Source organism: Pipistrellus hanaki (genome assembly GCF_964339955.1).
Source record: "Pipistrellus hanaki genome assembly, chromosome: 12".
NCBI lineage: Eukaryota > Metazoa > Chordata > Mammalia > Chiroptera > Vespertilionidae > Pipistrellus > Pipistrellus hanaki.
This window is the reverse complement of record NC_140514.1, coordinates 15977155-15993107: the sequence shown is the minus strand read 5'-3', so window position 1 is coordinate 15993107 and position 15953 is coordinate 15977155. Positions and strand designations below refer to the sequence as shown.

Sequence of the window (15953 nt, the reverse complement as noted above, 5' to 3'; positions counted from 1 at the left end):
CACGGAGCCTCTTGCCAGGAGAATACCAAACTCACTCAGGTTTAAAGGTATCAGGATCACCCCAGGAGGTTTGCAAAAACACGGATTTCCTGGTGGGCAGGCTTGGGTAGGGCCTCGGGATCTCTTAGAACCGCCCTTAGGGAATCCTGATACTGGCCAGGTGTGGAAACCACTAAAGGCCTGGCTGTCTCTGTCACAATGAGGAAACTGAGGCCCAGGGGGGTTGAGCCCACCCCAAGGGGCAGAGCCATTTATTGAAGAGGGCGTGGTCTGGGGAGAGGGGGTGTGGGCAGGGGGGATGCAGAGGGAAGCTCCTTCTGTGCCTGAGCCCAAGGTGAGGCCCCATCTCCTGGGCCTTTTCCTCCTGCTTCCCCTTCAAGCCAGGACATGCTGCTGCCCTGATACCGGGTTGTGATTTAAAACCGGGCCTTTTGACAAGCTGTCCCCTATGGCAGCGGGTGGAAGGTAGAGAGAGGGGCTGGGCGGGCAGTCTGGTTCCCAGAGTGTATAGAATGGTGGCAGCCCAGGCAGATGATTTGGGCTGAAAGAGAAATCCATCCTCTTTTTGAAGGGAAAGCAAAAGGGTCACCATGGCAACCTGCAGTGGGCTAGCCTGGCTGGGCTCCTTGCCATCACCCAGGAGAGGTGCAGCCTTTAGGCAAACACCACGGGGCAGGGGGGCCCCACCCACCTTGCCAGTGGCGTTTTAGAACCCAAAGGGGCCATGCTCTACCTTGGAGGGCACCTCTGAGCCCGCCTGAGACACCTCAGCTCCAGGATCCCGGAGCACGAGGCAGCAGGAGCACCTGGAACAGCCAGGCTGGGGGCGGGCACTGAGGAGGTGGGGGACAGGGTGGGGGAGACGGGCCTCCACCTTTCTGTTACTCAGCCTCGCTGTGTGCCCAAGACCCATCCCACATGGAACCAGCCCTCATTCGAGACAGCGTGCAATTAGGCAGTAAATTATGCGTTCTCCCAGTGCGGAAGGAGAGCTGGGGAGGCCAGGATCAGCAAAGGCAGGGAGACCCAAGGGAGGGAGCCGGTAAACGAGGGATGGTGCAACCTCCCCGGGCTCTCGGACAGGAATGGCGTATCTGCAATTGCATCTGCTTCCCGGAGGATAAGAACACAGGCCTGCTCCACCCAGGGGAGGCCTCTCTGCAAACCCCACTCTGCCCGCAGTCACTCCCCCTGCCCCCAGCCTGGAGCTGCTGGGCGTGCACTGTCCCCCTGTGAGTGAGGAGGTGCAGGCTGGGCAGGGAGTGGGGTAGGGGAGAGGGTGAGGTGCTGCAGGTCCCCAGGCCTCACTTGCTTCTAACCAGGAAAATCAACAGAAGCGGTGGCTGTGAGGTCCCAGGCTGCTCAGGGTATGGCAGCTGGTGACAAAACCTTCACTAAGGGCCTAGCCTCTTTGGATCGGCTAATGGGACCACAAATATCTGCTGAGTATCACAGATAAGACCAAAGGAAGTCAGCGAGAGGTGGAAAGAACCTTATGACGAGTTTGCCTGAGGACACGTCTCCAGGGGAGAAGTGATCATTTCACACCTTCAGGGGAGGGGAGATGCCAGTCCAAAAGAACCCTGTAAAACCCCAATGGCCCCAGGCTGCTCTCCCCTCCCCCCCTCCACCCCGTCGCCTGGCTCCGAGGGTCAAAGGGAGGGGCTCAGGGACCACCATTCAGATGCAGGCCTGCCGACACTCTCAGGTTTCAGGGTCCAAAGAGAAGACTCCGGAGGCGCTCGGCCCACGAGCATTGTGGCAAAGGAGGCTGAGAACAGCGGGAACGCCCGCAGATCATCTCCATCCCAAAGGAAACATTTGAATTCCTGCACCTGGTCTTTTCCGGCCTTCTGCCCCACCCAGGTTGGGACCGGTCCCCCAGGTCTGCCTGCCTCCCTCCACTCAGCACCCAACCTCAGATTCCATCTGGAGGAACACCTGGGCCAGGGCCCTTCACTAAGCTCCAGACCTGAGGACTGGAGAGCAGGGCCCAGGCCGCGGCAATGACAAACCCCCCGGAGGATGCCGGTGTGCAGGGAGAGCTTCACTGTGGGTGACCGTCATGGCATCTTTGGGGGACTCTCTTCTGTGCCAGATCTGGCGCACTTCAAATCACCCAAAGCTTAAGTGTTCTCAAACTTTCACAAGAATCGTCTGCATGGGGCAGAGCTACCTTTCCTGGCTACAAAATCAGCTTTCTCAGGACCCACCCCCAGATTCTGGCCCCACTGGTGCGGCCTGGGGCTGGGAGGGCGCCTTTCAGTGCACTGCCCAGAGCGATGGAGCAAGACACAAACACCCCTCCCCTAAGAAGCACGGGATTCTGGGGGACCTTCGGTATGTGTGAGACATGTCAACTCCATTTCAGATTTGTTGATCTTTTTTTTCTTCGCCCCACAAAGTTGCCTTGTAAACAAGCGTCTAGATTCAAACATAGAAGCGACTGAACGGCTTTATTCCTATTTTTACTTAATCCATCTGAGTTGGAAGTGAAAATATGTATACTGCCCACCATTCATGGACTAAAGGTGAATGGGGCCAAGAGTCATATATGCATGTGTGGAGGATATGAAAGAATGGCAAGTGGGAAAAGGGGTAAAACTCACGTGCGCACACACTGTTGGCCGGGGGGGGGGGGGAGAGGGGGGTAATAAATTGAGCGGGGAGGGGGTAGAAAGGGCTCCACCGATAGGTGAAAAGGGGGAGCTTTCGTTCAGGAACTCCTGTTGGAGTCTCTCCTGATCACCAGCTGCTCCCAGACACCCAAGCCTCTGTCCTCCTGTCCTGCCCCTCCCCATGCGGGCCGCTCTCCTGGCTTCAGCAGGCCCCTCCCTGCACGCAAGCCTGCACTTGCCCTCCGCGTCCATGACTCCTTTTGAGCTGCCTGGGCACCCTCTCCCCGAGGACAGCCGACCCGCTGGCTTCTCGAAAGCAGCTTGTCCAAAACCCAGCTCCAAGCCCTCCTCCTTCTAAGAGGACATCTTCATGATGTTGAGGTAGGCAGGGAATTCTTAGAGATACACACACACACACACACACACACACACACACACTAACCAACAAAAGGGGGGGGAAGGGTAAATTGGATTTTACTAAAATTAAAACCTTTGGCTCATCAAAATACATCCTTAAGAGAATGAAACGTCCATGTCACCTTCCTGTCCCAAGCCTGCTTTTCCCCCACGATTCTCTAGTTCAGGTCATGATACCCTCTCCCACTCCACAAATACCAGGCAGGTTTCCCCCTTTCCTTCAACCGGAGACAAGATCTACCCTTTCTAGCAAGCCTGATTCCCATGACCTGGGCCCTGCGAGCCAGAGCAATGCCCTCCTCACTGGTCCTCCTTCCACACGTTGCCTCTCTGGGCCCCCACCGCGCTGCCAGGCTGTCCTCCTGCTACACACACTCAGTGCTCGCACACTCCAGCTGCCTGCTGCACAGCGAGGCCTAACTTTCTCACTAGGACAATCTGACCGAACATCTTCCTTTGTAGTGTTAGCTCTTCTTATACTTCCTCCCCAACGCCCACACCCTTGTTACCAGATCTCTTGCTGTTCCTAAACAACCCAGAAGTCTCATGCCTCCTCCTATGAGTCCTCAGTGGTTCCTTTCCCTGAAATGCCTTCCTTATTTATCCCTATTGGAATTCCCAAAGGACACCTCCTCCAGGAAGCTTTCCAGGAGTTCCCCGTAAGTTCTCTGGCCCTCTGACAGTGCGGCTCATGGTGAACACTCCCACCTCCTCCACTAGGCAATGTGTGCCTCTCGCACAGCGTCCAGCGCCAGCACCGTGCTGTGTGTATTTAGTGAGTACTGAATTCAGGTCTGTTAAATCCTTCATCTCGTGTCCTGGCTCCTCACAGAGTCAGAGGCCAGCCTCCCACCCAATGCATGAACACCCCAGGGACCTCCTTGACAAATGCTCAGGTTTTGAAAGCAGAGAAAGCATTACCATTGAATCTTTTCCGTTGTCTGCCTCCTAGAAAGCGCCATGAGAATGCTTCTAAAAGCTGAACTAGCCCAGTAGTTAGAGTGTAGGCCTGTAGACTGAAGGGTCCCGGGTTCGATTCTGGCCAAGGGCACCTGCCTGGGTTTCGGGCTAGGTCCCCAGTGGGATGAGTACCATTCGATAATTCTCTCTCTCAAACATCTCATTGATGTTTCTATCTCTCTCTCCTTCTCCCTTTCTCTCTGAAATCAATTAAATACACACACACACACACACACACACATATATATATATATATATATATATATTATATAAAAGCTGAACTACATATGCAAGAAATCTGAAGGTGCTCTAGGCTCCAAACTCCTAGACAATTTCTTGAACCACCTAACCTTAGGGTCCCCTCAATGCCCCTCCCCACAGTCCCTCTCAGGCATGATGTCCCTTCTCTGGCAAGCTTCCCCAAGGTCCTAGGCAGGGCTGGTCAGTAGCTCCCAGGGCCCCATTCCTCCCAGTCCTATAACAGCTCTTTCTGGGTTTCAGCAGCATCATTTACTCCCCCACCTGGCACCCCAGGGTGGGGTTCTGAGTTCCCTTTACATTTGTTTCACTGCACAGGAGAGACCCAGACACTGGGTTATCTTGAAGCCCGAGCACACAGGTTTGCTCAGTTAGGGTTCAAGAACTCTTTGAAAGAAGGAACGAATGATGGTGATTAATGAGAAGAAACCTGGCAGGAAGGAGCAGATCCAGGCAGATCTTTCCTGACCAGAGCCGGAGGCAGGGCTGCGGATTCCGGAGCCAGGGGAACGCCACGGGAAGCTGTGTGTGCAGGAGGATGGGCGTACGTTGCATCGCCTTTTCAGTGATAAATTCGAGCCTTTCCCTCAGGCCTAGGCCTAGTGACTAAAGGTGAGCACCATGTTCACCTTTCTGGCCCAGGCACAAAATGACAGGAAATGGGAACAGTAGTGAAGAGGAAAGGAACGCTAGGTTCTAGCAGCGAACGTGAATTTTATGAACTCCCCCTCCCCAAAGAATCCTTATAAGGATGCTTTATGCATGTGCCTCTAGAAGAGGCATTTAGGAGAGGTCTGAGATTGCACTTAAATATTTAACTAAGAATTTATGGACAAGATAGTGAAGGAGACAAGGGGAGCCACGGGCCAGGATTCCAGTCCTCTCCCCTCAAATTAGGAAATTCTAGCATCTCTGGGGTCTTCTAGCCTATTTCTGTCACATTACTAGTGAGAAAACTAAAGTGCAGAGGGACTCCCTCCGATCGATCAGGGGCAGAAGCTGAGACCAGCACCCAGGCCTCCTGAACGTCATTCTGATACTCGTAACCCAATCTCACAACGTCAAACATACACTCGCATGAGAAATCAGCAGTTCCACCCCCAGGGCTCGGGACCAAACAAGTGGGGCAGGGGGACTGTGCCGAGAGCTTTTCAGGACCCAAAGCTGGCCCCGAGGGAGCCGCAGGAATACCTGCAGCCGAAGAGGAGGCGCCTGGTGGGAGGGAAGGCCAGCTCCACCCTCTTCCAACCTCCTACCTCAGCTTCTGCAGAAGCGGAGGCTGCACGCCAGAAAGATTTGGTTCTCGTCGAGGATTTGGGTGCAAAACAGAAGCAGCACGAGACCTGGAGCCCAGTTCTGCCCTCGAGACCTCTCCACAAGGACCTCCCTGTGGCTCTTACCTACTTGCCTCGGGGGAATCGTAGTTTCCTGAGAGTAAGGTTAGGGAGAAATGAAGTTCTTAGGGTCATTCTGGATCATCTGTCAAATGACAAAATTATGCAACCTAAAGATGCGTTTGACGGCAAGGGAGAACAATCACGAATGTGGGGGGAGGACAGGGCCTCCCCAGCAGTGGAACCTTCTTCCTGAGAGGTTTTGGGGGCGCTAGCTGAGGCAGTGGGGAACCGGCTCAGGGCTGGCTGGGAAGTCGGGATTTCCTTATACGGCCAGCAGGCCTTACAGTAAGGTGAGCTGGCTCACGCTGAGCTGGAGGGTTGTGATTGGTGTATGTTCGGTCTCCTTGTCAGGTGTTCCCCGTAAGTGACTGTGAGGTGGGCCGGCCTCCGTTTCGTGGGTCCCCCAAATATGAATTAGCTTGCTCACAGTTTGGGATGCTGGTGAAGGCGGTGCTCCCGGCACAGTGCCCGCCACGCGCGAGGCCTCCCCCTGCGGCCCCGTGCAGGCTCCGCTGGGGCCAGCGGCCGCATCCTCCTCCGTGAGTTACTGCCACCCTCCCCGCCCGCCGCTTGTTTACTCACCACCCAAACGTGGGGGTTGTTCTAAGAGCTTTTCTCTGAGATGAAGTGATCACTCTGGTGTGCAAACAGCCCGTCCACTTAAGAGACAATGGGGCGCCTCTCTTCCCCGGCGATCCCGATCCGAAGGGCCGGCAGCCCTGCAGGCACCGCTGATTACAGGCCATCACCGGGGCGCCCTGACACGCATGCGGCCTTCTGGGGAAGGGCACCGTGCTGTCCTGCCTGCCCCAAACGGCGCCGTCTCTATGGAGGCTGGTGCTGTTTTCTGAGGCCGCCTGATACTAACTAGTTCAGGTTTTCACTAGTTTACATGTGGCGAGTGGGGGGAAAAAGGCCTGCCCGTCAGAAAACCCTAACGCTGCTACTTTACATATTTTGCCGATAATCTGGTTTTAGTCCTTCATGGTCTGCTTTGTGCTGCCATGTCTCGCGCCTCCGTATACGAAAGCCCAGGATATCACACTTAATTCATCTATTCCTGAAGGCCCCCTCCTCCCCCCACACACAATGCCCCCTCCGCAGCCGGGGGTGGCGAGGGCTTATTAAATGGGATATGGCGCAGCAGGGGACGACCCGCTGGACCTTCCCAGGCTGGCTCTTCCCAGGGCCGACAGGAAGCACGGTCTGTGGAGACTCCAGGGCCATAAAGCGAGAGGAAGCAACATCTGCTCAGCTCGCAGAAGCAACAGCGCAAATGGCCAATAAACATATGAAAAGATGTCTAGCCTCCCTTATTATCTGGGAAATGCCAATTAAAATCATAACAAGATGCCATTTCCCACCCATTAGATTAGCAAAATATTGATGCTGGCCAAGGTGGGAGTCTTCTCGCACCCGGTTTATGGGAGCGTGAATTGGCGCTGCCCCTCTGGGAGGGCAATTTGGCGGGTTTCATAAAGAGCAGGACGCACGCTCCCTGGGACCCCGCACCTCCCTTCCCGGAGAAACGCAGGTGCACGGAGGCTCGGTTGCAACGGTTACGTAGTAAAATACTGTCAACAGCACAAACGCCCAGGCAGAGAATGGTTAAATAAAATCATGGTAGTCCATATGGTGGGAGAGAACGGTAATTACGTGGCTAGATTGCCCAGACGCATTGTAAGTGAAAAAAAACGACGAAGCTGTAAAATGAAACTACGGTGTGGTACCACAAAAAAAAAAAAAAAAAAAAAAAAAAAGGGAAAACAACAACTGTGAGCAAAATTATATATTTACACACACAAACATACACACACACACGGATGGATTAAAAAAAAACATGTCATATGTACACCACACTGATGGCATCAGGTACCAGTGATGGAGGAATTAAAACGGGAGGGATTTTTACACTTAGGAATGTATCTGTGTAAAACTTACAAAATTTAAAATTATTTTTAGAAAAAAGTATCAAGCGGCTATGACATGCTAGTCCTGTGCTAGGAGCTTTAAATGCTAGGTATTACATCTTATGAACCCACATCACTCTGAGATTACCTCTTCAGTCAGCACCTCTTTACCCAGTCCCTCCCAGCGCCAGCCCAGCGCCAGCCCCGGGGCGGAGGGGTGCAGGTGCAGCACAGAACAAGCTCGGGCTGGGGAGGGGCAGGGGACAAACAGTGAGCGCGCTCCCCGCAGGGGGAGACGTGCCTGGGAGAGCAGAGGACAGCCAAGCCTAGCCACGGCGGCTCAGTGAGGCCTCTGGCCCCACAGCTGGGAGGAGACCAGTCCGCATTGGAACTCGCTTCCAAACGCCCTCTTCCCTTCCGGACTGTGAAAGCTCACTCCCCGCTGGGCGGGAGGAAAGGGGAGGTTGGGTCTGAGTGTTGGGGGAGGGGAGGGGAGAAGAGACGACATTTGGGTCACGTAGTATTTGTTATCATCACTGCTGAATTTGTGTTAAGCATCTAATATGTGTAAGGATGCATGAGTTCCTCCCTCCAGGGTGGGAGCTAGGAAAGAGACCGGTTCCTAGATCTGCAGGACATGGGATCTTGCCTTGAAATAATTCAGAATCAATCGTGTTGGGGTGCAGACATCGCTGAGAGAGCCGTACCGTCACCGGGCTTCAGCTGAGTCCTAAATCCCTGAGTGGACAAATGGAGTCCACAGCCCCTCCCGCTGGCTGGATGGCTGGTCCGGCTGCTCGGCTAGGCCTCTGCTCGCAGTCTGAGGACCAATGAAGGAATACGGGCGAGAAGCCCTTCCGAAGCCCTGAGCACTCCCGTGGGTCCTTTTGTGCTGATAATTAGCAGGAAGGGGATCCTAGGACTTGCCTTCCTTCGGGAGGAGGTACTGCCTCACCTCTGCCCTCCCTGCTGCTGGGGTCTGGCCAGTTGTCCCAGTCCAGGGAAGGCTCTCCCGGCTCAGGCCCAGCAAAGGCCCCGTGGGGACAGCAGGAGCGTAGGGTGAAGAGTGGAGGCACCGCCTCACCTGTGGGACCTGCCCACACAGTTCCCCGGCCCCATGCTATTCTCTGGTCCAGCACCTCTGGAAACCAAGGGCTGAGCTCCCTGCCTGAGAAGGTGTCCCACATTCACCAACCTCCCAGCTGCTTAGCAACCAGTAAGTATTCGTTGAGCCTATTCTCTGCCCAGTACCAGGCTGGGTACAATGGGATAATAAGACATGATGAACACATTTTAAAAAATGGTGCAAAGCTACTCTATGAAACTGTATTATCAGTGAGGGCTACAGGGCTGCAGAGAGGGGAAGAGGTCACTGTAGACTAGAGAAATCCCGGAGAGCTTCCTGGAGAAGGCAGCAGCTTTTCAACTCAACCCCGAAGGATGGATAGGAAAGCACAGTATGAAGAAAGGCAAGGAGGAGGGAAGGAGCATGGCCAATATAAAGGGGAGGCTGGTCTCTCAGAGAATGGTGGTGAAGTGGGGTGGGTTGTGGGGATCACAGTAAGGAAGCCTAGAGGAATACCCAGAGGATTTCTGACGTGAAAGGGGAGACAATAGGAAGCCACTGTGTCTTCTATAGCAGGGCCTGATCATGATTAAAACAGTTTGATCCTTAGAAGAATGAGCAAAGAGGTGCAAAGAATAAGAGCTGGGACAGACAGAAGACAGACAATAGCTTCCCTGCCCCAACAAGAACTCCCTCTGCAGCCTCAGGGAAGGAAGAAGTGCCCCGTTTTCCTCGCCCACTTATTTTAAACTTCATTCATTTTATGATACTCCATGCTTTCTTATTAAAATATATATATATTTTTTTTTTTGAGGGGGGGAGCAGGAGAGTCTGGGGAGGTAGGTAACCTTAAGTGGGCAGAAAAGTAAAGAGTAGCCCTCACCTAATAATTGTGGACTAACTGACAAGGGTGCTCACTGGAAAAGGAAACTGAGCAGAGGAAGACCCCAAGGGGAAGGGGCGGGTGCAGGCCAGAGTCTGGTGGGAGCCCCAGAGCAGGGCACACAAGCCCCGGCCCCAGCCCCCATTCCCTGTGTCCCACCATCGCCACCTTCCTTTCTTGTGTCTCAGATCCTGCAAGCTGTACACCTCTTGCTGCAATGCCCGCCCTCCCCTCCCCACCCCTCCCCTAAATCCCAGCACATCCCTCAAAAGCCAAAAGCCACCTCTTGCTGATGTACGATGACCCCAGGCAGAGTAAGTCTAAGTCTCTTGGGGCGTTGCTCTTCTGCCTACCCCGAACCCTCATCCTATCCTGGGACAACTAAGAGTCCTCTAGGCATCGAGCAGCCCTGGTATCTGGCACAGCACTCGGATGTGGGGGCCTCTGGGAGGCCGCTCAAAACTGTGCTCTGAAGGCTTTAAAGAGCAGGTGTCTCGTTCCGAGGAGGAAATGCTGGCTGGACCTGCCAGGGACACTGCCTGGGGAACAGCAGGAGGAGAGGTCTTCTGGGGGGAAGAGGGAAGTCAAAGCCTCTATGAGAGCACAGGAGCAGTAAGGGGCTCAAGACAGGCAGCAGCTGGGGCAGAGATGGGGGGGGGGGCAGAGGTCTGGGGGTGCCACGGCGGAGGGACAGAGGAGGACCCTGAGGAGAGGCCGCTGAGGAACTGGGGAAGAACCTCAGGGTCAAGGGCAGGAAGGCCCTTGGAGGCAGTTTCGGAAGAAAGGGTCAGATGTCAAAGAGCCACCAGAGACGGGGGAGGGAGGAAGGATTCACCCTCGGTAAGTAAGCCACTTCGGAAACGGGACCGATGGGGACAGTGACTACCCTTTAGTCTGAGGGGAACCTGGGAATCTTGAAAGCTACCTGTGTCCCCCCAGCATCCTTGTTACCTGCAGCTAGTCCTCCCCCAGCCCCTGGCAGAGCCCCAGAGGGTAAGTGTGGTCTTCCACCCCGCCCCCCCCCCCCCAATTTGGCAGTAGGAAGCCTGAATTCTAATCCCATCCCGTCCCATCCTATCCCCCGTGTGCTGCATGAGCTTGTGGCCAGCGTGCAGCTCCCCACCCCGGACTCCTGGCCTGAAAATGAGGGGATATCAGTTCCGACGCTTGTGTGAGAACTCATGCAATTGTTTACAGACACCTCTGGGTATAGCCTATGAATAGAACAATTTTACTAGCAGAAATGTAGTTTGTAGATCTCTATATCGCAAGTCGAACATACCTAAAACATTTTAAATTAAATCAACTTTTGGAGGTTTTTTTCCTTTTTTTTTTTTTTTTTTTTTTTTTTTTTTTTTTTTTTCCTGTTAATACTCATTGGTTACCTATACTGGCTGGGTTTAAGATTTTCTAGAAAAGCTTCTGATGACCGTTGAAGCTGGGTGATATAGGCTCATGGGGGATCATTATACAATACTACTCTCTCCACTTCTGCGGGGGGTCAGAACAGGTTCGTGATAAACAAGTCTTTAAATTTTAGTAGAAAAAAATTTTTTAGTAGAAAACTTAAAATTGAGAAAAATGTATCTATTATTTTTCCAGCAAATTGAGAAAAGACCTTTTTCTTTTTTTTTTTTTTATTGCAATGGAGGGCCTTCCAGATAGCACAGTTTGAGGACTGGAGAATTTCTAGAAGCTTTCTTAGGTCTAAAAATGATTAGGTCCTGGCTTCCAGCCCCAAGGCTAAGGAAGGCAGAAAAATCACCAAGCATACATAACAAGGGGTTGGAACGCAAAGCCCCACCCCTGGGCCCAGGGGGCCGGGAGGGGGCCATTGACCAGACAGGTAGAATAGCCGGTCCCCAATTTCCATCCCAAAGATCGCACTTAAGGCTCGGGGGCAAGCCCCTCTCTCCCCCAGACTGGGACTGGCTGCCCTTTCTAGGCTCTTCCGGGGAAAGTAATCTCTTCCTTCCTGGATCCTGAAAGAACTGGGAACAATCGAGTGTCGCCAAACCCCCCACCCTGTTGTGACTTTCTCTAGAGCAAACCCTGGAACAATGCGCTGAGGACAGTGCCTTCCGCGGTAGGCCCCGGGGTCAAGGCAGTGAGAGTGAAGGTGAGATGCCCCAGGAGGTGAGGCCCCAGGGTCAAGGCAGTGAGAGTAAAGGTGAGATGCCCCAGGAGGTGAGGCCCCGGGGTCAAGGCAGTGAGAGTGAAGGTGAGATGCCCCAGGAGGTGAGGCCCCGGGGTCAAGGCAGTGAGAGTGAAGGTGAGATGCCCCAGGAGGTGAGGCCCCGGGGCCTAGGCAGTGAGAGTGAAGGTGAGATGCCCCAGGAGGTGAGGCCCCAGGGTCAAGGCAGTGAGAATAAAGGTGAGATGCCCCGGGAGGTGAGGCCCCGGGGCCTAGGCAGTGAGAGTGAAGGTGAGCTGCCCCGGGAGGTGAGGCCCCGGGGTCAAGGCAGTGAGAGTGAAGGTGAGATGCCCCGGGAGGTGAGGCCCCGGGGTCAAGGCAGTGAGAGTGAAGGTGAGATGCCCCGGGAGGTGAGGCCCCGGGGTCAAGGCAGTGAGAGTGAAGGTGAGATGCCCCGGGAGGTGGCGATTCACCGCCTCTCAAGTTTCCACGCCTTCCTCTGCCAATCAAACCCGCGGAGAACAGCCTGGCCAACTGCGCTTCCCTGGGTCTCTCCCTCTCCACCGCCTCCCCGCTGCTCGCTGCTGCAGCCCTCCGCGGCTGGCTCCCACCGCCACCTGACCCCCACCGAAGCTTCTCTCAGCCACCTCAGTCCCCAGCCACCTCCAGTTCGTCAGGTGCAAGGGGCACGAATCAACAAATTCAGCTTCTGAAGGGCAGGTGGCCACTCTCCCCGGAAAACCTTCTCTCTGAGACCCACACTCTCCCCTTGGCTTCCTCCCAGGCCCCTGCTCTGGCCCCACCCGCCACCCTCTCCAGAGGACCAGAAATGCAGGGGTTCCTGCGGCCAGACCTTCCTCTGCCCAGGCCCCAGGCCCCTCAGAATCGCAGCAGGAACTCTTGATTCCCAAACCTGTTCCTCCCTAGTCTTCCCCGTGCAACCATCACGGCATTCATTGAGGCCGGACCCCTGGGGGCTGTCCTCGAGTCCTTCCATCCCCTCCTGCTCCCACCCACCCATCGGCACACGCTGGTCCCATCTCCAGCATCCAGCCCGGATCTGTCCTCGGTATCCACTGCTGCCCTGAACCCACTTCACCTCTCTCCTCTGCACAGAGACCGTCAGTGGCATCCCAGTGTGCTCAGGACTCAGCAGCTTTCGGAGGTGCTGATGATTGGACCCCCGGTCATCTCTCAGCCTCAGCTGGCCCCACTTTCTCCTCTGCTCATTTCACTCTGGTCTTTCATTTGGCCAAACAAGTCAGGGCCTTCCTTGCCTGTGCTGTTTATCTGCCTAGAACTGTGGTTGGCAAACTGCGGCTCTTGAGCCACATGTGGCTCTTTGGCCCCTAGAGTGTGGCTCTTCCACAAAATATCTGCCTGGGCGGGTCTATTTCGAAGAAGTGGCGTTAGAAGAAGCTTTAAAAATTTTGGCTCTCAAAAGAAATGTCAATCGTTGTACTGTTGATATTTGGCTCTGTTTGGCCAACGAGTTTGCCGACCACTGGGCTAGAACATCCTCTCCCACCCAGATCCTCACAGAGCCAGCGCTTCCGTTCCTTTCGGTCTCCACTTAAAGGTCACTTCCTCCAAGAAGCCTCTCCTGGTTACCCCACCCACCCAGAGCAGCCCCCCGTGATCCTCTACGTCAGCCTGTTGACTTCTTTTCTGTCCGTCTCCCCCGTCAGAATGTCAACTCCATGAGGACAGGAAGTGCATATGCACAGAGCCTAGTACACTGCTTGACACCGGGTAAGCGATCCACACACATTGTGGAGAGAACAGAGGAACCAGTGACCACCTAAGGAGCACGCAGTTCCCTGCAAGCACCAGAGATGGACCCGAAGGGGACACGGAGGCTCAGCCAGGGCCTGACCACAGCCTCAGCGGGCGGCTGACTGACGTCCCGTTTCCCGATGACGTGGGGCCAGTCGGGGCACAGACCAGAGGGCTCCTCACCTCCCTTTTCCAGCGTGCCAGCCACTCGTCCCGCTTGCGCTTGCTGATGTAGTAGGGGTCCCCCGCCTGGAAGGTGAGCCGCGGCATGGGCCGCTGGCGGAGGCTGGACTCCCAGCCCAGGCCCCCCCGGAGCCGGCCCCGGGAGCCCTAGGACAGAGAGAGAGAGACAGACTGGCATTAAGATGGGCACTGACAGCCCCTCTGCAGCGTTGGTTCCGGGGAGGGGATGCTGAGGAGGCACTCGCCTCCAACAGAACACAGGAGCTCTGGCTTCTGGACGGAGATGCCACCCTGCCAGTGCTGGGCAAGCCCTGGGTGGGCTGGAGACGGAGGGACTGGGGGGTCGGGGGGAGACTCATGGGCATAAGCCAGGAGGGCAGGGGGACTAGATGGCTGCCTTGAGGGACTTCCAACCTCCACGCCCACTTCCTCTCCTGCTCACAGAGGGATGGGTAAAGGAGGGGCCGCGGCCGCCTCAGGCTCCCCTCACGCACACACGCACGCTCGCTCGCCCCGATTGGCTTTCTCCTCCTGGGATCGGGCTCCGCAGAGCCCCCGGGGGCTGAGGAAAACACTTGCCTCCATTTTCATAGACTCGATGTTGGTCTCCTTCTGCTCTTTGCCTGTGGAGAGGGAAGAACAAAGGGGCTGTCGGCAGAGTTACGGGAGAGGCTCCCAGGCCCCGCCTTGCGCCTGGGCACCTGCTCTGGGGACAGGAGCCCTCCGGCCGCTGAGCTGTTCCAGGGTCCAGCCTGAGGCCCTTGAGGTGCCTGGCACCGTGCCGGGCCTGAGGACGCGGAGCATGGCCAGAGCGGGAAGGGCCTGGGCCAGACAACAAGGGCCGGCCGGGGCTGTGGCTTCCAGCCCAGGGGCCGTCCGTCCCAGGCACACCAAAGGGGCCACCTAGAAACCGCCCCACAGTTCCTCCCGGGAGGAGGGGGCAGACGGCACGGCCCCCCTTGGCCCTGGAATGGAGCTGCTTCTGTGCGTGTGTTTGGGGGCGGGGGGGGGGGGAGAGGAGAGGAGGAGGGAGACGGCAGGGGAGCAGTGGGGTGGTGCAAGGCGGTGGTGGAGCAAGTTCGTTTCTGTGAGACCCGGTTTCCTCGTCTGGAATGGAAAGCTGCCGGAGGTGATTTCTAAGGTCTGCCCGCAGTTCCAGGGACGATGGTTCTGTTATTCATAGATGCCCCCGTACCCCATTCCCCTCCCCATTCCAGGTTCCTGAGCTCAGCCTTTATCCGGGGGGATCTCTGCCACCTCTCCCAGCCTGCTTCCTCACTGAAGGGAGGTAGATGACTAAGGTGACCAGACATCCCGATTTGGGGACAAATTGTTAAAAAATTGTCAAAAGTGGGACGTCTTGCCGAGACCGGTTTGGCTTAATGGATAGAGCATCGGCTTGGGGACTGAAGGGTCCCGGGTTCGATTCCGGTCAAGGGCATGTACCTTGGTTGCGGGCATATCCCCAGTGGGGGGTGTGCAAGAGGCAGCTGATAGATGACTCTCTCTCATCGATGTTTCTAGCTCTATCTCTCTCCCTTCCTCTCTGTACAAAATCAATAAAATATATATTTTTTTAAAAAGTGGGACGTCTGGTCACCTTATAGATAACCTTTCTAAAATCTTTAGGTTCCTGGGAATGTTAAATGTCTAGAGCAGGGCTCGGCATACAGTAGGTGCTCAATAAAAGCTAGCTTTGCTCCCCTTCCCTAAGGCAGAAGTTCCCCGTCATTCCTCAGCTGGATCCTGAGGCCACTGGCTGGAGGAAGGCTCCCTGGGGGTAGGAGCCCAGCAGGGCTGTCTGTGGGAGAGCCCTATCCTCTCCCTGCCCTGCTCCCGGCCCCAAGCAGAATAGCCCTGCCCAGCTCCCCTGGTCCTCCCGGGGTCCTCCCCGCCCAGGTGCCACGTCCCAGCCCAGCCCCACCGGCAGCGGCCCTGGCTGTGGCGTTGGGTTAGCTATGCCTTCCTGAGCTTCCGGCAGGAGGAGGGCAGGGGGAGTAGCTGGGCCCAGAACGCCTGTCTCTGAAGCCAAGAGCGCTGAGTGCGGCCCGGAGGCAGGAAGGTCACTCGGGCTGGTTCCTGGTGGCTGGGGGGCGGGGATGGGGGCGGGCAGCGGCGGAGGGGGACACAGCCCAAAGCGGAAAAAACAGCCCCGACTGCAGCTCCGGGCTCCGCTCCGAGGCGGAAACCAGCCACAGCTCTGCAGGCCCGAGTCCTCAGCCCCCGGAGGAGGCTCTGTCCCCCGCCTCTCCCCTGAGAAGACCTGGGATATGTGTCTGCGTCTGCCCCAGGCAGGGGCCGGCCGGGCAGCTCTGGGTTCCAGGGACCCAGGGCCCTGGGGGAGGGGGAGG

General features: G+C 55.9%; 1 protein-coding gene across 1 annotated transcript in view; it reads right to left on the bottom strand.

Annotated features, from left to right (window-relative positions):
- DNMT3A (DNA methyltransferase 3 alpha) overlaps nt 1–15953 on the bottom strand; it is a 107481-nt gene that overhangs the window by 22011 nt on the left and 69517 nt on the right. Inside the window, 2 exon segments of the mRNA XM_084901426.1 lie at nt 13603–13749; nt 14182–14225. Of these exon segments, the coding sequence (XP_084757552.1) occupies nt 13603–13749; nt 14182–14225 (191 nt within the window).